Here is a 19,452-nt window from a genome sequence, read left to right on the forward strand (position 1 = left end):
GGTGATGTGCCAAATCTCGATTAGTGGGTTGCACAAGGACTAAAGCTGAGCCTAAAGGCCTTCTGGCACACATGTAATAATTTGCTGATTCCAAGTGGAGAGTGCCCTTCATATCTTTTGCTTTTTCCCCGTTCATCGTCGTCATTTCTCTCATGTCACCTTCAGCCGTCATTCCGAATACCGTTGGCATTGCTCATCTGCCGAACCAACGTCATAAGATTGTTTCGCAACGAGGTGCTAACTTCACCCTCATGGTATGCGGTAAGTTTTGTAAACCAACGACGCTAAGATGAGCTTATATTGATCTTCTTCTTCTTTATGAGCTAGGCGAGTCAGGCGTCGGTAAAACCACGTTCGTGAATACGCTATTTACAACAGGCATCAAACAAGCCAAAAATCTGTCGAGCCGTCATACGAGCCAATTGGAACAAACAGTGGAAATTGAAATCACTAAAGCAGGTCAGTGAAGCTTAATATTAACGTATTGCAAAAAGAGAAGCTATTTAATATCGCCAACAATGTAGAGCTTGAAGAGAAGAATTTTCGCGTCAAATTGACAATTATTGATACACCCGGATTTGGCGATTATGTGAACAATAGAGACAGTTGGCTTCCAATTGTGGAATTTATCGATGACCAGCATGAAAGCTACATGGAGCAAGAACAACAACCTACCCGTGCTGGTAGAATCGATCTTCGAGTGCATGCATGCTTATATTTCATTCGCCCGAACGGCCATACGTAAGTTTCTCTCGCTTTCATAGATCCAGATCTTACCGAATTTACTTTTGATTTCTGTAGGCTTAAACCCCTAGATATTGAAGTTATGAAGCATCTTGGTTCTCGAGTGAACCTTATCCCTGTGATTGCCAAGGCAGATACGCTCACACCTCGAAATCTAGCTCTATTCAAACGAAACGTAGGCAAACTATCAGATACGCGGGGAATTTGTTTTTCTTTTCGTTCTCTCGTGGACAGCATAACATATATGGAGAAACTCAACATCTGGGGTAGATTTTGGACGTCATCGCCGCTCAAGATATCCACGTATATTCTTGCCCAATTGAATCAGATAATGAAGATACTACTGCTGTCAACCAGTCTATCATGACTGCAATGCCGTTTGCTGTGATTGGAGCGACCGATGATGTGACAACAGTAGATGGCCGAACTGTGAAGGGGCGCCAATATGCATGGGGTGTCGCAGAAGTAGAGAACGAGGATCATTGTGATTTCACCAAGTTACGGAAACTATTGATCCGATCGCATATGCATGACCTGATTTCCACAACCGAAGAGGAGCATTATGAAAAATACCGCCAAGCACAAATGGAAACAAGGAAATTTGGAGAAGCAAAGTAAGTGTGGAAGTGATATGTGTTGGAAAAAAGGGTTAAACGTTCTTTTTTGTTTTTTTTTGGCAAACCATAGGCAAAAATTGTTTGAGAATCCCAAATTCAAGGAACGAGAAGAACAATTGCGCTCCAAATTTACAGAACAAGTGAAAAAGGAAGAAGGACGATTCCGACAATGGGAAACTCAGGTACTTGCCCAATAGAGATCCGTCAAGGACACTAGTTAAACTATTTTCTTTCTTTCTTTCTTTCTTTCTCACAGCTGGTAACTGAGCGCGATCGTCTCAACAAAGATTTGGAGGCTCAGCATGCGCAATTAAAGGCCTTGGAAGCGGAATTAGAAAATCTCTACCAAATGCAGCATCGTGGAACGTACAGACGTTAAACTCATCAAAACTAACCAGCAATCTATTTTACGTAGTCAAAATAAAGGACACACCGTTTGAAAAATGTTAGACGTAGGATTTCACAGTGCGTGTTGCTAAGGTGGGTGGTGTCGATTGCTACGACGGAGTAAAATTCGTAGACTAGGTTTTTCAATCTGTTATCTCGGTGATCCTTCCACGACCAGAAAAGATGTACTTTTTTCAGTGAGCGCACGCTGCGGATATCTAACCTTTTCTGATATAAGTAAAGACATAGAATAGACAGAAGGTTTGAAAACTTTCAAATGTATGCACTTTAACAACTAATCGAAAATATATTTCTTACATGGCTGATAGATATGCATAGTTTTGGAGTATTTTCTCCTTTCAATGGATCAGAAAGAATTCAATGCGCGATTTTTGTTTCCGCAAGGGACGAAGTGCAATAAAAGCCATAACGAGAAAAAAAATTTCTCCTTTCAAAGACACGACCATTATGCTGATGACTTCACGCGCTTTGCGCCATTCAACATTCCTGTGCAGACGTTCTTACTCCACAACCCAGCCACGCTTACTTAAAAGTGACGACTTTGAATATGTCTATGGTCACTCGAGCGTTTTGTCAGCATTATTCGCCAAAAAGAGACATTTCGATTCGGTTTTACTGAGAGATCGATCTACCAATAACAAGACTGACAGGTACGTTTGCGACCCTACATAATACTCACATGCCCAAAGTATTGACAATAGAGCCCAGCTCAATAATTGAAACGATCCGGCAACAATGTAAAGCATTGAACATACCCATACGTACAAAGGATAAAGGCTATCTCAACAACTTGACAATGAATAAGCCTCATCAGGTACAACCGCAATGTATGGGCAAACGGAAAGTGAATTTTAACCTAACTGTTTGCTGGCGGTAGGGTGTCGTTCTCAAGGCTTCCATCCGTGAAACGATACCGATAACAAGCTTGTCCATAAAGGACACAAGGTAGGTGGAAATAAGCCGAACTGTATCGTCGAGGCATTCCGCATTAATGCATCTTTCTACTCGCAGTTATATTGCTACACCCAAGAATCCAGCAAAAAACGATATTATTTTGCAAAAGTTAGACTCCCGTGCCCCGCTTTGGATCGCTCTGGACGAATTGCAGGATCCCCAGGTATGCGCGCAACGACATCCCGTATGAACAATACGTTTATTTGGTTTACTCACTGCTTTCTCACTGCACAGAATCTCGGTTCCATTTTGAGGTATCTTCTGTCTTTTTCCAGATATACCCATCACAAGCATTTTCTGACAACTGTGAATTTAGAACCGCTCACTTTTTCGGAGTAGACGGCGTCTTACTGTGTAGCAAAAACAGGCAGGTTTAGTTTATTATGAAAAAAGATGAACGGATCACGCGCGAGATATATTGACACAATCTGCCTTTTCTAGTGCACCGTTGAGCCCTGCTGTATCCAAAGTAAGCTCAGGCGCAATGGAAGTGATGGACATTTACTCTACTTCTAGCCTTGTCAGGTTCTTAAAGGTAGAAAGATCGAATGCTGTAAAGTAGGTGGATCGGAAGGTACTCACAGTCGTTAAAATATAGTCATCATCGGAACAAGGTTGGTCGATCGTTGGTGCTGCAGGTCACGTAGCGAATTGCGAATCAGTTGCCAACATAGCGGCTCGAGTGCACTCGTCCAGTCCCTCTGAACGTACGCCCACTGTACTGGTTCTTGGCAACGAGGGTGTAGGGTTACGCACCAATGTCAAAGCATGCTGTCATCATTTTGTAAGTATTCCAGGCCAAGTGTCCACCGAGTTTATGGGCCACGTTGACAGTCTCAATGTCGGAGTCGCAGCCGGGATTCTCATTGCTGGCATCATGGCGCCGTTGTGATCGCTCGTCTCCTTTTATCGCCAATGGTGTCCTGCGCAGTTTCTACAATTATTTTTCATGCCATTTTCATGTTGTAAATAGATTACAATGCAAAAAGTCTTTATGACGAAAAAAAGCTATGTATAAACATAAAGTTATAAATATTGAGAATCAAGTTTTATCATCGTTTTCCATCGAGTGAGGCTGTTGTCGCCGAGGGAACCCGAGAAGTGATCGCTTCATCAATGGTATCCAGGCTACGTACGCTTCGCCAATCAGCAATGGTCGATACCACAGAGATTCGGTTCTTCCATTTTTCAAATTTACGTCTTCGTGTAGCTTCATCTTCATCGTCTTCTTCCATCCAGTCATGAACCGCCGTATCGTTCGCCATCTCCTGCTGTATGAATCGAATATCATTGAAATTTGTCGCATGTCGAACCAAAATCACTGCCGCCAACTCTTTGCAAAATTCTTGAAGTACAATGTATGAATTCACAAAATTAGACAACTTCGCAAATGGGTTGGTCATGGTGACCGGCGTAGCATTGGCTCGCTGCGATTGCTGGAAAAACGAGGATGACGACGACGAATTCGATCCTGGAGATATTGGTACAGTAGGCGAATCACGATCGCCTATCATGGAAGATATAGTAGGATTCGCTCTACCAGAAAGAACGCTGGCAGATTTGGTCGCAGATGGAGATGAAGGGCTTCGCGGAGATATAGGAAGTAAGCTAGACGTCGAGCCACCATTGGAGTTGGATGTTTTTGAAAACACCAGCTGAGATAGGCTGGGATGGCGTGATAACGTTTTCGATGTTTCCCTAGCTGGGGTCGAAATGGACGGTGTCAGCGTAAAAGAAGAGCCAGTTCGTAGCAAGTGACCGTTCGAAGTCGATGTCGATCCCTGTGCCGTCGTCGATAACAGCTGTTGCTGACCAGGAATGATTCCACGTTTTTTGGCAAGTGAAATGCGCGTTTCAAAATTTGGTACAAGTTGTGCCCTTTTCAATGCTTCAAATGTCACCTACATTTTTGTCATGAGAATACCGCCACCCATTCAAAATTTATCAAACCAGTTTTACCTGTTCCAACAATGAATATAAGCTGCGGCGATTGGATTTGGCACTTGGCAATGTCCATACACCGCCGTACAAGGCTCCATCACAACCGACACGGATGGCACGGAAATCACAAATCACGCCGTCTACACGCGGATCGACGATGCCGGTGATTTTTTGTAGAATGCTTGTCACCAGCAAATTCTGTTCCATGGATGATTCCAACATGCGGAAGAACTGATCAAATATCCGACTCAAAAATAATCCTTCGTAACTTTCCAAGTATCGCGCTTGACTGATCATGCTACCGTGTGTACTGCTGACCTCCGTCGCTCGATCATCGATGGCCGCTAATTCCTCCTTTGTGACCATCATGCTCTTTGGCCGCTTTGGACGTCCTTTGCGATCTTCGATCTCACGCTCATAATCTCGCTTTGTTTTAAGCGGTGGATAAGGAAACTGCCAAAAATTCCGTGCCAGCAACCCATATTGGAAGCGTTCTCTTGCTTCGTGGAAATAATCGTCGTAGCTATTGCCAGGGACAACCACATCGCGCAGGTCGTTTGCACTGTGGTCACTGTGAAGGCTCGCCGTTTCGTTGTGAGCGGAAATTGCTCGTCCATCATTTGAAATTGAAGCGTCGCGACCGTGAACAATCGAAGCGAACGAGTCTGAGGGGATGACTGACGATAATGGAGGACTCTTCATTCGTTCCAATTCGTCTTCTAATGGTAACAAAGATAAAACTCTTTTGAAAACCGAAAGTGAGCTGTATAGTTGACCTATTCCCGGTAATCATACGTTTACCTCTCCACGAGCCATCGAACCTTTTCTGTTTTACTGTCTTTGTGGTCAGCACCCGTATCTGGACGGTCTTCCGCATCTGCAATAGCAAGTTCGTCGACCTTGTCCTTTTCACCCTCTTCTTCCCTGTCATTTTCGTTCGTGCTTGTACGCTCATCGACGGCCTTGGACCCCAGAGAAGATGTATCGGTGACGTCTCTGATACTCATGTCACTCTTCAGTTGGTCTTCAATGTATTCACCGTCAGATGTAATATCCAGGTAGTTACGAAGCACCAAGTTGTAGATGGCAAATTGATTATAGGTTTCCAAAATTGTATCGAATAACCGAAGCGTGGATAAAGCCAGTTCATGGTAATCGGCGTCGATTCGGTTAATGAGGAGAATACGAAGGGTTAATTCTTGATCTTCGTCTTCTTCGTTCGTTTTGTACTCTTTGTCGGTTTCAATGTGATTTTCGTCTTCCGTCGAATCGGAGCCTTCTTCATGGTCATCATCGAGCAAGTCATGTCTGGATTGCGCACTACGTACTTCAGCTTCGAGATCTTTTCCGACGCCGCCTTCTTCACCAATGAGGACTACGAGAAAGCAATGCAGCAGCTTTTGATCTGTCAACGAACGAATCATTTCTGTTGTGTATGCCGTGGCGGCGGTGGCCGCTTCGGCTGAAGGGGAACTTAGTGCTGTACAGATAACAGGATGCCAGAAGATAGTCGTAAGCTGAGCCATGAGTGCTGTCATTAAACGCTTATCGGCCACACGTGCTACATCGTTGAGGTATTCCCAGAAACTGTAAAACTCATCTAGGACCCGACTGCGATCTTGCATTGATTCCAAGGTGCGCACAAAATTGGCGTCGAACCAACTTCGCTTTCTTCTCTTCTTCTTGAAATTATTCTGCGCATTCACAGTAATCATTAAGCTATTACTGGTAATCACAGCCGGTACAGAGAATTGGATACGTTGTCGTGGGGGTCGGATCGGTACCACTCGGTTGTTGCTGGAGATTGAAAAAGCGCCTGTATTTTTTGGAAGACATGCAAAAAATAACGCCAGTCTTTCAGCCTGCATAAATTGATTTTCATTGGAAGAAAATAAACGAAATCAGCTATTGGATGGGACATGGCAATTCAAGCATTAGATATAAGAAAGAGAAATGTTTCGTACCATGACTTCGCATAAACCAGAATATTCCACCACATAGCATACGTACTCTGGATCACCATCCAGTAGTCTTAATGCAAACAATATTGCTTCTCTTGCAATTTCGCCAGTTTCACCAGGAATATTCATATAGTCAATGAGGTGCGTGAACATATCAAAGCGCGGCTATACCAGAGAATTCAAATGCTTGAGATGAGCGGATGGTGAATTGAAAAATCAAATGGGGTTGGCGAGGTTTTACTTTACCGTCAGGAACATGTTCCAGGCGATCTTTTCATCAAAGCTTTCACGTCGCTTTTGGGATATCTTGCCATCTTTGGAACTTCGCCAGACATTTTCGCCCAGGCCGCGACACCAGCCTCTCTCGAAAAAAAGATCCATCATGGCAGCATTGGTACCCTTAAAATGAGAGAAAATGCCGTGCATGAGCTTGACGAGCTCCAGCGATAAATCAGAAATCGCAGTGTGTCGTTCTTCGGAGCAAGAATCTGGATCCATGGCAAGTTGTTCATAGTGGTGTGTGATGAGTCGGTGGCAGGAGGCGATAAATTTTTGCAATGGTACGTGCACTGCACGTTCTGGTAGCAGTTGCGCGTGGACATTGGTGACTAGACTACAGAAGAATCGGAGACAGTGGATTCGCATGCCATAGGGTGTCTGTTACTTGAAGATTAGCCACCATCATCTTGCTTCCTGAGTGACCCGTCTCACGTTGCTGTTCTCCGCTGACTTACGTCCACTTTGGCGAATTCCACTAGTTCTTCCAATACGCGTTTATGTAAAACGTACTCCAGACAGGGACCGGTTTCGAGTCCATCCGGAGCTCGTTGACATTCAAGCTCTTCAGCCTGAATGAGTTTGACGATATTTTGTAAGCAGCAAGGAATGGGGGTAAGATCTACAGCATCTTTTAAGGGATCTAAAACGTAATGAAATGGGGATGATGATAAATAACAAAAAATTTCTAGTTAACTTGTTTTGTTCAAGCAAGTGAACCCGCTGCAACCTTGTAACAGAAACACTATACCAGCAGCAGTTTCGTAATATTTTTGGATACTTGTCCACGCTTCTATCAGTAACTCAAGCTTGGATTTAGAGTTATTCCTTCCTGACAGAAACTTGGAAAGGAACATCGACATGGCATCGATCACCTAGAAAAGAAAAAGGAAATAAAACCAAAAAAGAGATTAGAGAATTTGAGAAGCCAAGCAACCAAAAACAGGCATATCCGGTCCCCAGATCTCCACATTGTCAGCTAAACTCAGCATGGATTGGGTCGACCGTGAGGTCTCTGCAAAGTTTGTACCACAACCCAAAAACAGGGCTCTCTGTTCTACGGCCAACATTCAAAAAAAATGCATGGACCTTTTTGCTTTTTCACATCACCTTCGGAATCCCAGTTCCGACATTGTCGTTTTTGGCATCTGTCTTTCCAAAACTTTGTCCTCCTCGAAAATGATATTTCGGTATCATTAGTTTCCTTTGCTATCACCATGAAATGAGCATGTGTTTAAACCTAGCAGCGTTTGCTTGGCGATACGAAATGAGTTGATATCGCCGCGATCTAAAAAGCACGGAGCTATTTATTGCATGTCGCTTGCAGTATTCTTTGGGAGACAAGATATCGTGACATAAGTGATACGCTTTCGAAATATGCATAATTACGAGCACACGGCTCCTCAAGATTGACTAATGACCTTTTCAAGTTTGATGTTTGATTTTCCCTTTTCCGCATACCATCATTTGTGATTAAGTTTGAATTGAGTCGAGCGGTCCTAGTCTTATTAGCTTTCCTTTTACTGTATTCTCTACAGAAGCAGTTAATGTGAGCAAGGAAAGGATATAAGTGCAAGCTCCTCTTGCTGTATTTCGGAAGATGTAGGTCGTTGAACTAGAATAGCCAAAAGCTTCATGTAAACACACACACACACACACACTGAACCCTGCAGTCATACAGTGAAAAAAACATGGCCTATCACGTAGCAGCATGGGATGTGTGACTAGGGGAAGCTTAATCATGTTCTCCAGCTTACGCAACAACACAGAAATAGCTTATTGCCTTAATATTTCCCTGCTCCCGTTTCTTTTTCCTTTTGTCCTTTCATTTTGGTTTTTTGAGCTGTTAACTTTTTTTGTAGGCAATGAATAGCCCTATACCCGTGCCTGACGATAGCAAAATTTGCGGTTATTTCGACGAAGATGCGTTGACGGTTAACTGCAGCGATCCAAGTCACCCGTCGAAATTATTACTAGCGTATGCGAAATGTGCCAATGTAAAGTTTTCTATTTCTGATTACTCTTTTTTATTTTTATTTTTTGTTGTGGACTGCATACCGAAAGATATCAAGGTGTAAACACCAAAAAGCCCACGAGGGTGAAGATCCCCGAGGAGGAGGAGCGAATGGGGAAACGGGAGAAGGGGAGGGGAACAAACTATTTCGTTTGTGAAATAGAAAACTCAAAAAAGAGAGGCAGTCAAAAAAGGGTAGGAAGAAAAAAGGGAAACAAGCGAAGATGCGGAAAACTTTACCATCTGTAATCAATCTGTTCCTGCGAGCATTATCTTGAGACCTGGTTTTTTTATAGTTACAAAACGATCGTGACAAGTTAAAGCCGCGCTACAAAGGAGGATCGGCTCTGCGGATCAACAAACCGAGTTACTCTCACTCTACTTGTCCTTCCTTCCTACATATGCATATACCACGTCCAGTTCTGAAAGTAAGTTCATCCATACACATGAAAAAAATATTGAAATAAGAAGAGGGGAAAATAGACATGGAACATCAGATTTTGACGTTGAATTTCTTATCTAGCCTTCCAAAAGTGCACCCAGTCGCACATTACAACACGAAGTAATACCCACCCCAACCTCTTCTACGGAACTAGCAAGGTAAAAAAGGCATGATATACAGCTTGGTCATACGGTAGATACTTATCAATGAACTCACCACAGCACTACGAGCGACGATTCAATTTCCATAAAGCAACAGCGTCATTTGAAGCGTCATACCACTATTGGCACCGTATTAAACGATCCAGCCATAGTACGAATTATTGATTATACCAGCAACACCAATCATGAATCTGCCCGTAGTGAAGTAAGTTCACCAGAAATTCGACCAACCTCGACCTGCTAAGAATATAAACGTCATTTTTCGTGAACTGCCTTAGTGTAGCGAAGACCAGCGAGACCAGTGTCCACTTTCAACTAGGTTATTAAAGTTCAACGATCCAATGGATCCTGAATGCAAGGTTTTGATCAACCCAGTCCCTAATAGGGATCGGTTGCGCGGCCATTCGTCGGATACGGAGTGCTCTCCTCAATCACGTCGAGGTTCATCTTCCTGTCCGGCCCTGAATCATTTTTGGCACCATCAACTGAAAACAGAATATCAGCAACAGCATCGCTATTCGCTTTTGGAACATCGTACCTTGAATCTGGAACTTTTCACTCATCAGCTTGACCAGCGACTTCGATCTATTGAAACCCACTCCGCCTATTCACCCGCTGACTTGGAAGACGATACCATGGTAGACACCGAAGCCGTTCATAATATAGTCAATAAAAGAGAACCCTCCACCAAACATCAGGACACGGACACCTATCATGATCAGTTCAAAGCGTTGGATCCCCACGATGGCGAAGAAAATCATGGTGGCATGGTATCGGTTTCAAATCGACTGACTCTGAAAATCAACGACCCAAACGACCTGGAGATTGAACTTCAGCAGTTGAAACAAGCTCTCCACCAGCAGCAACAGGAAACCGCCGCTTGGGAAAAACGATGCAAAGCTATGCAGAGCCGAAATGGTGATCAAGATAGGATGAACGATATCATGCATCAACTGCATATCAAGAATAACGAGGTGACGAAACTGCAAGAGGAACTCAAAGATGCTCTGAGCAAAGCCGACAGTATATCCTCAAGATTTCGCAACTTGCTCATACAAAATAGCCAGCTTTTGGAGAAGTATCAACAGCTGCAAGATGCCCGATTTTTGCAAGAAACAAAAACCCGAGCTATGGCAACGGAGCATGGTGACTTGCTTGACCGATTACGTGCTGAAGAACGAAAACGAGAACAGGTGGAGCATAGTGTGACAGAGTTGCAAAAACAACATGCGCTTGAGCTCAACCATCTGCATCAAAGGATTCAATCACTAGAGGGAAAATTGAGTGAACGGCAACTCCCTCCTGCTCCTCCCATGATAGACACGTATCCGCCCAATCTCCGTAATTCAAGCGTGATAAAGCCAACGGTGATTGATCAGAGCAGCAAGCTTCCTACACCACATTCATCGCCTTCGACGAGCAGTCTCGTGAAAGATTCCCCTGTAAAGGAGGAAGACGGTTATCTTATCTTTGACTCCAACTGCAATGGCGAAATTATCAGTTGCCGAGTGAAAATACCGACCATGGCATCATTTAAACATCAGCGAGCTTATGACGCACCTGCCACTCTTATTACACCTCCCCTGACAAGAGCAGCATCTCCTCAGCGGACAAAACGAGCCACGGCACCATCCAATACATCGATTGTCAAGGCCTCTCAAAAAGGCCTCAATCCAAACGCCCCCGAATGGCGCTGTTCAAAAACAACGTGATATGTTCAATGGCTGCTCACCACCTGTCGGTGTCTTCCTCGCTCTATTGTTGCTAAAATTTGAAGAAAGCCTTTCATCATTTGTCTTTTCAATTTTTCCGATAAATATAGAACCTCTTTTTTTTCACAGATTAAAACATTAAAAGCCATTCTTACGGCTGATCAAACCTGGTATCACCTAAATTTTTGACGTGAAGTTTGACGTAAATTTTGTAGCTCACCATCAGGGACTGATGTTTAGGCTTTGTTCGTGCTACCGATTCTGCACATCACTTTGACTGATTTCATGGAATCATTTTTATTTTAAAGTTCCGTTTAGTTGTCATGGCTTGGCGAACATCGATCAATGGCAGGCATTCTAAATGACGTTAACACGTTTCTCAGTTTTATACTCGACATATTTCGCCTTGTTACTGGCTGATGTGCCTGATGAATAATCCATGGTCGGTGAATGGCGACTGGTTTTGTCAGCGTGTCACTGAGTACCATTGTAAATGAAGGTAGTGTCACTTTGTTCATTATTCGCACCCTATCAGAATAAGTCGTTGATCGGCGGATTTCAAATATGGTAGTATAGCGTCGTTTCTCTTTTATGAAATGACTCCGCTCTACGGAAAAATGCCCTTCCGTGCTCTGTGCTATACAATATAAGAGTGTACGAGAAAAATTGCAATGGAACTCACCATACTTCACATTCTTTTTCATTGTATAATATCATGACGCCCGCTCTTTTCTCACCGACCAAGATTGGCAATATGGAGCTCAGCCATCGCGTGGTGTTGGCTCCACTTACCCGTCTGCGTAACACCAAGGACCATATCCCCACACCAATGATGACCGATTACTATACCCAACGCACCACCCCCGGTGGTTTCCTCATCAGTGAAGCCTGCGTTATTTCAGCCACAGCCGGAGGTTATCCCTATTGTCCCGGTATCTACACCGAGGAACATATCAACGCTTGGAAGACCATCGTGGATGCCGTCCATGCTAAAGGCGGATACATTTACCTCCAAATCTGGCATATCGGCCGTGCAAGTACTTCGGCTTGCATGCCCAACAACGAAAAGCCCTGGGCTCCCTCTCCTATCGCCATTAAAGGTGTGGATGTAATTGGCCAGCCTTATGAAGAGCCCCGTGAACTGGATCAGGAAAATATCGACATTATCGTGCGCGATTTCGCTCAAGCTGCTAAAAACGCCGTCAAGGCTGGTTTTGACGGTGTCGAGATTCACGGTGCCAATGGTTACGTTATTGATCAGTTCATCAACACCTCGAGCAACATCCGTACCGATAAATATGGCGGTCCGATTGAAAATCGTTGCCGTCTTTGCCTGGACGTTGTGGATGCTGTTGCCGAAGCCGTCGGTCCTGAACGCACCGCCATCCGATTTTCGCCATGGTCTGATTTCCAAGACATGAAGGACGACACACCATATGAAACTTGGGGATACCTTTGCAAGGAAATTCAACGTCGCCACCCCAAGCTCTCTTACATCCACTTTATCGAAGCTCGTGACGATTACGCTTACCACGAACCTGGTACAGAGAAGAACACTATTGATCCTTTCCGCGAAGCCTGGAAAGGCCCTATTGTCTCTTCTGGTGGTTACACGACTCATCCCGAGAAGGCATTTGAAGTTGCAGCAGAGACGGGTGATCTCATTGCATTTGGCCGTTCCTTCATTGCTAATCCCGATTTGCCCGAGCGACTCAAGAACGGCTGGCCGCTGCAAAAGTACGATCGTTCCACCTTCTATACACAGGACGAAGCAGGTTATTTAGATTATCCGTTTTACGCTCCTGAAAGCGCGTAATAAAATTTCCATCTTATATCATTTGCATCTTACACGCATATTTCCGTGATTAAAATAAAATAAAAAAGGTTCGTTTACAATCAAACATCACCACATGATTTTCTGGTTTTAAAAAATGATGTTGCTTTTTTTTTTGATTTGCAGGAAGAAAATATAAAGTCATGGTTAGAGGGTTTCTCAACATAAGCGTCCATACGGTATTTATCGTTTTTAAATATTAAATGGGGTATGTGGATGACATGCATCAGAAATTTATGCTATGTTTATGTGACGCATGCGGTCCTTCGGAAATCGCGGTATGATAGCCGGTAGTTCATGTGCAGTGTTCTTTCATGGCACAAACCAACATTCTGGGACCATCCGTATATATACCTGAATCTACCATCATCCACTAGCAAACGCATCACTGTAAAAATAATGAATATATTTGCATAAAACACAGGTTCTACAAAGTGTGATGAGAACGACAAGGAAGGACGAAAGGATAGTGCAACATATGGAAAATTTTTGATAGATACATTGAATGTAAAAAGACATGGTGACCTAAGGGCATTGGATTCGGCCGATTTCTGGAAGATCACACCATACTCGTTGAGGCAGTCGTTCACGTCGTAAGCGGCGCACATGAAGCAGTTGTTTTCTTGGGTTGACTTTGTTATGGCGGCTTAATTTTTCGTTCTTGAGGAAGGAATCATCACAATCGCCGCGAGCAGATGCATAGTTCTTTGAAAAGAAGGCCAGATACGAGGGAAATAGTGATCGATTTGCAGGTTTTTCCTGCAGCGTGAACGTCATTGTGTCAAAGGGAAAAAGAAAAAAAGTTGCGAAAGATGGAAATTTGCTAGAGAAACATAACGGACGAAGAAAAAATAAACCGGTTGTTCTTTTTAAAAGCCAGTGGTTGCTTGTAAAAGCATGCTCCAGACGCAAAGCTTCTCACGCGTATTTTTTCTGCCCGGCATGGAACAGAGACTTTTCTTGAATTTGGTACTGGGCAATACTCGACAAGATCCAAGGCGCCACAATGGGTATTTTGCTGTACTTTTGCTTGATCTCGTCTATCTGCAAGCGTGGTAATTTAGGGCCGCAGATGATCTCCCCTTCCAATGGCAACTGATCAGCTGATGCGAGAACCTGACCGCCGCCTGATAAGATGAGTGTCCGTAAATCTTTTCTTGTCAATGGTGGCGTAAATTCGCCCCAAAATGCTACTACCATGTTTTCAAACAGTCGTCGTTGCTACAACAATTGCCCAAAGTTCAATAAACAAATAGTAAGATTGGCATTCATTTGGTCATGAGACACTTACACCGCTGGCCAAATGTAACCGTGCTTTGCGAGGAATACCCGTATTCTGGGTACCAAAGTCCCCAATCACTTCATAAGGTTCCGCGTCCACCATGATGTCTAACCTACAACAGATGATAATCCCTAGTTTCACTATCAGCATCTCGTGTCGGATCTTTCCCTCATCCATTTACGTTATTCCTTGCTAGCTGAATGCACCTGTGGCCTTACGACTTACATTGATCATTGACCACGAATTTTCCAAGCAGCAGTGCCATTAAATAAATAGGAGATCGCTTTGTTCGATTATTCTCATCTATTCATTATTTGTTTTTCATCAGTGAATCGTTATGTTTTTCTTTTTCAAGACATTTTTTGGGAAGCTTTGACGCCCCGTGCCATACTGAACTTACCCACAGGAACAATCACATGCGTCACCTGATTGGAGAACTTGGGGGCAATCTGGACGTTCGGAAACTTGGCCAACTTTGCAAGCATGGTCATCTGAGATTAAATCATTAGATTATGCACATGCATTTGCAAAAAATGGATTTCATTCTTCTCTGCTTACCATCTCTGCGTCTCTTCTTGCAGTAAAAATAAGGTAGTCGCTCCGCCGTTTTTTCGTAGGCCTTGGTGATATTTCGTCAATGAGACGCGGTTCTCTACTTAATACTATCAAGTCGTCTTCGCTGTCGTCTGATGATATAGAGATCCTGTCAGTGGATATAGAATGCTCTTGCTCCAGCTCCAGCTCAGCTTGTTCATTAGCCGCTAAAATACAATAAACTGGTTAGCTCTGCTTGCACCGCATGCCAGATCCAATGTATAATTACCATTTCTCATTTGCAGTGAAGTAACAAATGTGGCATCAGAGTCATAATCAAGGGTCGTGGCACACGATGGCGAAGCACAGCTTGGCGGATCAAAGTTGGGCTTGATGAACAAAAAATATCAATTTAATCATGTTAGCATGAACCTTATTACGCGCACCTACAGAAAAGCACAACAGCGAGTAGGATGGAGAAGGTGGAAAGAAGCCTACAAAATGCGTGGGTGCTTTAATACTACATATTCTTTGTAAAGAATAACCCACTGATTATCGAGATACCTGAGGGAGGTCGATCGAGCGTTCGCGGTTGAGACATGTCACCATCCGAGAGACTCGAATTCGAAACTATCGCCATCGATAAATTTTGTTTCCTCTTCCATCTCGGTAATACCTCTTTCACTATCTGTATTTACCTTGTGTCTTAAGATCGCTGTAGATCGACCGCAGGCGTCCGAACTCGGCAACGATGTTTTGGATATTTTCGGCTGGCTGCAGGTGATGTTGGTCTAACATGGCGTCACATACAACACAAGTGCAATTATTGGCTTTTAGAATGTATTCGAGGCAATTTCGGCAATAGAGATCACCGCAATTTGCGTACATTGCATCGTTGAACAAGTTGTCGCTAGTACGTCACAATAAGCCATCAGGTAAACGTCAACTTTGACTGCAAGGCGATCAACGTACCATACAGGGCAATTCAGCACCGAAGCCATGCCTTCGAGTATGCCAGGTATTTCTTCTGGCAACTCTTCAGCACCAGACTGCATATTCTTTCACTTTCTCGAATAAGAAAAAGAAGGCCGGGGAAACCGCCTGCGGTAATTCATGCGTGACAGGTGGCTTGAACTGGGCCTGAATGATACTATCCAATCATTGACTGTCAATAAGCGATCGCCCAAGAGAGCTTGTACCAAGTCAAGTCACGGATGAGTAATTTAGAGGATGGTATGCTTTGACACACACGCGGTGCGTAAGCGATATAGATATCCGCAAGACAATCATCGGTCAGAACGCTCGCTATTGGATACTTTCGCACACACAAGCAAGACAAGATGTATGCAATGAACAAGGGGGGCTCGTTCGAAGGCAAAGGCTGTAAGAATTTGTTAACCTTTTCTTAAACGGTTTGTTTTTCAAAGAGGATATACCATAAGAAGTAACCAGTTCTATTGATTGATAACCTTGTGTCAAGACAAAAGTAAAGTTTTATTCGTTTATCAGTTTTGTCTCTTGTTGTGCGTGACCATGTTTTAAAGCTAAGCGCAGTCATTTGTAGTGTAGCCTGCCGCTTCGGCAATGTAAGGAGGAACAGTAGTACAATCATCTTGCATACTTGAAGAGCCAGCGGCCAGTTGGACTCCGAGACAATCGGACACGGTTTCATCGTAAGCATGGCGAACTAATTTATCGTACAGATCGGGCGGCAGTTTCTTGCAAGAAGCCAGAGCGATCTTGATGATAGGCTGTGCTTGAAGATTCGGTAGTTTCCGCAAAATCTTCATAGGACTGTCATAGGGTATTAGTATAATGCTGCCCCTGGCACGATTTGCTGCTTTACCTTGAGCAATCCATCAATTCTTTACGGATAAGAGCCAACTGTGCGATGATGAAAAGAATATTCAGGTGAGTACCGCACGCTAGCATCAGGTCCCATAGTTGAAGCAGCTCGGATAACGGAGGCGTGCAGGCCGAAAAGGTCAACACAGCTTGTTGTACAAAATCAACTCTTAGTTATCCGTAGAAATCAAGATGGGGTGACCCGCGAAGTTACTTACAAGCGCACGCATACATATTGGCAGTTAAACCTCTGCCTCGTAAATAACCGTACAACATAGGATCAAGCGATTGCAGGCACAGATCCAAAAGCTAATATCCATATTGTGAGTATGATCGCTTATTTCGCTATAAGACTGGGAGAAAAATTTACCCTCAAACCACAATGAACGCCTCTCAATGTATGCTCCACATATACAGGACACCATTTCCAGATAAATGTGGAAAAAGCAAAGAAAGCCTCCATCTCGGTCATGGTCGTTAGGAAAGGAGCAACAAGCACATTCATTCCTTGAACATAAGTCAATTCGCCAGGCGTCGAATACCAGCTTCGGAATAAAGACCGTAATTGCAATTCTTCGGAAGTATCGCCTACACGTTCTTCTACCCATAATCAATTACTTGCATCATCGATATCCAAGTAACAAACCCTTTATGTTGTTTTATCCATGTTAAACTTACCTTGACGGCTAATCCACACAAAAGCGTTCAACACGCGAATTAGCATATCCTCTGATACGTGTTCAATAAAACTCGCATCGGTAGTCATTGTTCTAAATGTGTCATTACGGATCTTGGAGTCCATTGGGCTCGGTCCTCGATGAACCAAATTTACGTAGCATGACGACGATACGTTGGTTAACCTCAGTAGTAATTTCCACGCTGATCCCCGCAACTTGTCGTATGACCATCAGTAAGACAAAAACAATCTATTTGGATTTTTATTGCGAATATAGTTTTACCTTTGGAGGACAACCGCCCCTCAGTATTTCGAGTCTCAGTTCGTACAAGCTGTTTTCTGCTCCTTCTTCGTCGTTTTGGTGTTGTCGCTTCAAAATTTCTTCTATTTTTTGCTGTGAAGTCATGGTTTCCGTGTTCTTTGGAGACGCAGAAGCAGAGTGAATATCGTCATGAGAAGGTAAGTTACCCAGTGTTCGTTGATAACGCATAATGTATTTTGTCGTGTTTGACTAGTAGAAGAAAACGGATGACCGGAAGAACAGAAGAAGGAATAATGTGGGAAATGGAAATTACATGTATATGAAAGAAAGAAAATCGATCTAAACAAAATTGAAATAACTGTATACAAGCGCTTTTTGTTGCAGCGCATAATGAGCAGATTGCATAAATATCAATGACCAGTTGAAGCGTAATTATGATTGGTCGTCTCTGTCTCTTTTACGTTTCAACCTTGGATCTCTAATTTGGGGGTTTTCCATTGTGGTTGGATTGTGAAAACTGCGCTGTGTTTGAGATGGATGTGCAAATCCTCTCACAGCAGAACTTCCACCTCGGCCTCGACCTCGACCTCGACCGCGACCGCGCATGCTTGCCGGGTTCACAGCAGGTCGCTGCTTATTTTGGCTATGCAATGGATTGACACTGGGAGTTACAGACTGATGTACCGGCTGTCCGTGGGTGACCAGAGGCCTGGGTATATTAGGAGGGATAGGAACGTTGGGACGAACACTGGTTGCAGCATAACTTCCTTGTGATGATGGTTCTGTCGGCTCTGACAGATTAGGTTTTTCAGCAAAGATGAATGTATCTTGACCGACACGTCTGATTTTACACGTTCTCACGGCGAACAACATAATCAGTCCATTTCGAAGAGCACAGTTTCTGCAAAAGAAAAAAAAAAAAGAACCTCATCAATATCGTAACAGCGGAATAAAATCCCAAAAGAAAAGGGAACTACTTACGCTCCTGAAATACGTAGAATATCACCGGGGCACATACTGGCTGCTGCATCTCCCCAGGCCGTCAATAGCATAGATCCTGAACGATCAGCTACTTGAATGCGTTGCATCGTGTCGCCATCGCGGGTCATCTGTGGATCCGACACTGCGTCTGTTAGCAGACAGATTCGATATTGTCATTACCAATAAAGGAGCAGATTCTCTTACCTCGTTGCAGAACAATGACCTCGCAATCGACATTTCGCATGAGTGGTCGAATGTCTCGAAGAAGAGATATATCGGTTGTGGTGGCGCCCGGAATGGAAGAAGCCATCGATGAAAGTTGTGAAATGGGATACAGTTGTCTTATATGAATCGGTCCCAAAAGTCACGTATGCGGAAATTGTTCAACCAAACAAGCAGAATAGGCGGAGACGTTATTTCTGTTCACCACGACTGCCGCAGTGACTGTTCGAGATTTTTGGGTTATATACCGTATTGATCCACCTTTATTCATGGTGCTTACTTTTGTTGCTTAACGGACTTTCGGCGCAGGTTATTAGTGTGCTACTCCTCTTTAAGTTCGCATCTTTTTCTATGAACAAATTTTGCTAACACTGTACAAAGCACACAACGTTGATTAAAAAAGCTTGATCCTGATATGCGCACAGCACTGTTCGAGATATAGCACCTTATCACTTCTCTATTAATAGATGATACCGGCCATGATCTAATGATGGGCGACATGACAATCTATAATACATAAAGCGCTGTCGGGTCTGCGGGATTGATGGTTCAATATCAATTTTCTTGTAACAATATCAAATAAATT

General features: G+C 43.6%; 8 protein-coding genes across 8 annotated transcripts; 4 read left to right on the top strand and 4 right to left on the bottom strand.

The window, feature by feature from the left end:
• The first annotated feature begins 21 nt into the window (after positions 1-21).
• BYT42DRAFT_567768 (Septin-domain-containing protein) lies at positions 22-2,137 on the top strand. The gene is made up of 8 exons (XM_051568118.1): positions 22-261; positions 328-459; positions 525-741; positions 802-919; positions 1,015-1,358; positions 1,432-1,543; positions 1,618-2,027; positions 2,078-2,137. Exons 1-7 carry the CDS (start codon positions 153-155, stop codon positions 1,738-1,740), a joined length of 1,155 nt encoding a protein of 384 aa, XP_051423508.1. The 5' UTR covers positions 22-152; the 3' UTR covers positions 1,741-2,027; positions 2,078-2,137.
• On the top strand, positions 2,138-3,697 carry BYT42DRAFT_567771 (Alpha/beta knot methyltransferase). The gene is made up of 7 exons (XM_051568119.1): positions 2,138-2,583; positions 2,647-2,714; positions 2,781-2,886; positions 2,958-2,977; positions 3,040-3,090; positions 3,165-3,258; positions 3,322-3,697. The coding sequence occupies exons 1-7, from the start codon at positions 2,449-2,451 to the stop codon at positions 3,613-3,615; spliced, it is 768 nt and encodes a 255-aa protein (XP_051423509.1). The 5' UTR covers positions 2,138-2,448; the 3' UTR covers positions 3,616-3,697.
• BYT42DRAFT_514297 (Retinoic acid induced 16-like protein-domain-containing protein) lies at positions 3,698-7,956 on the bottom strand. The gene is made up of 7 exons (XM_051565191.1): positions 7,632-7,956; positions 7,360-7,544; positions 6,872-7,282; positions 6,629-6,790; positions 5,466-6,526; positions 4,683-5,406; positions 3,698-4,624 (listed from the first exon to the last, which is right to left on the bottom strand). The coding sequence occupies exons 1-7, from the start codon at positions 7,762-7,764 to the stop codon at positions 3,776-3,778; spliced, it is 3,525 nt and encodes a 1,174-aa protein (XP_051423510.1). The 5' UTR covers positions 7,765-7,956; the 3' UTR covers positions 3,698-3,775.
• A 382-nt stretch (positions 7,957-8,338) lies between these two features.
• BYT42DRAFT_567779 (uncharacterized protein) lies at positions 8,339-11,396 on the top strand. Its single transcript, XM_051568120.1, has 6 exons — positions 8,339-8,503; positions 8,583-8,898; positions 9,212-9,343; positions 9,439-9,515; positions 9,579-9,723; positions 9,797-11,396. Exons 2-6 carry the CDS (start codon positions 8,767-8,769, stop codon positions 11,228-11,230), a joined length of 1,920 nt encoding a protein of 639 aa, XP_051423511.1. The 5' UTR covers positions 8,339-8,503; positions 8,583-8,766; the 3' UTR covers positions 11,231-11,396.
• Positions 11,397-11,517: 121 nt separating this feature from the next.
• On the top strand, positions 11,518-13,267 carry BYT42DRAFT_567784 (uncharacterized protein). Its single transcript, XM_051568121.1, has 2 exons — positions 11,518-13,114; positions 13,191-13,267. The coding sequence occupies exon 1, from the start codon at positions 11,946-11,948 to the stop codon at positions 13,044-13,046; it is 1,101 nt and encodes a 366-aa protein (XP_051423512.1). The 5' UTR covers positions 11,518-11,945; the 3' UTR covers positions 13,047-13,114; positions 13,191-13,267.
• Positions 13,268-13,982: 715 nt separating this feature from the next.
• BYT42DRAFT_613491 (uncharacterized protein) lies at positions 13,983-15,935 on the bottom strand (the record flags this gene model as incomplete). Its single annotated transcript, XM_051571738.1, has 10 exons — positions 13,983-14,285; positions 14,356-14,453; positions 14,572-14,649; positions 14,747-14,837; positions 14,905-15,107; positions 15,170-15,269; positions 15,331-15,374; positions 15,445-15,510; positions 15,579-15,790; positions 15,853-15,935. The coding sequence occupies 10 exons, from the start codon at positions 15,933-15,935 to the stop codon at positions 13,983-13,985; spliced, it is 1,278 nt and encodes a 425-aa protein (XP_051423513.1).
• A 453-nt stretch (positions 15,936-16,388) lies between these two features.
• Positions 16,389-17,993, bottom strand: BYT42DRAFT_316069 (rab-GTPase-TBC domain-containing protein). The gene is made up of 6 exons (XM_051562989.1): positions 17,685-17,993; positions 17,404-17,617; positions 17,096-17,322; positions 16,944-17,034; positions 16,727-16,874; positions 16,389-16,674 (listed from the first exon to the last, which is right to left on the bottom strand). The coding sequence occupies exons 1-6, from the start codon at positions 17,889-17,891 to the stop codon at positions 16,425-16,427; spliced, it is 1,137 nt and encodes a 378-aa protein (XP_051423514.1). The 5' UTR covers positions 17,892-17,993; the 3' UTR covers positions 16,389-16,424.
• BYT42DRAFT_316071 (uncharacterized protein) lies at positions 17,994-19,151 on the bottom strand. Its single transcript, XM_051562990.1, has 3 exons — positions 18,849-19,151; positions 18,645-18,786; positions 17,994-18,564 (listed from the first exon to the last, which is right to left on the bottom strand). The coding sequence occupies exons 1-3, from the start codon at positions 18,952-18,954 to the stop codon at positions 18,096-18,098; spliced, it is 717 nt and encodes a 238-aa protein (XP_051423515.1). The 5' UTR covers positions 18,955-19,151; the 3' UTR covers positions 17,994-18,095.
• Positions 19,152-19,452: the final 301 nt, after the last annotated feature.

This window comes from Radiomyces spectabilis, assembly GCF_025331425.1.
Source record: "Radiomyces spectabilis strain NRRL 2753 chromosome Unknown BYT42scaffold_6, whole genome shotgun sequence".
Taxonomy (NCBI): domain Eukaryota; kingdom Fungi; phylum Mucoromycota; class Mucoromycetes; order Mucorales; family Radiomycetaceae; genus Radiomyces; species Radiomyces spectabilis.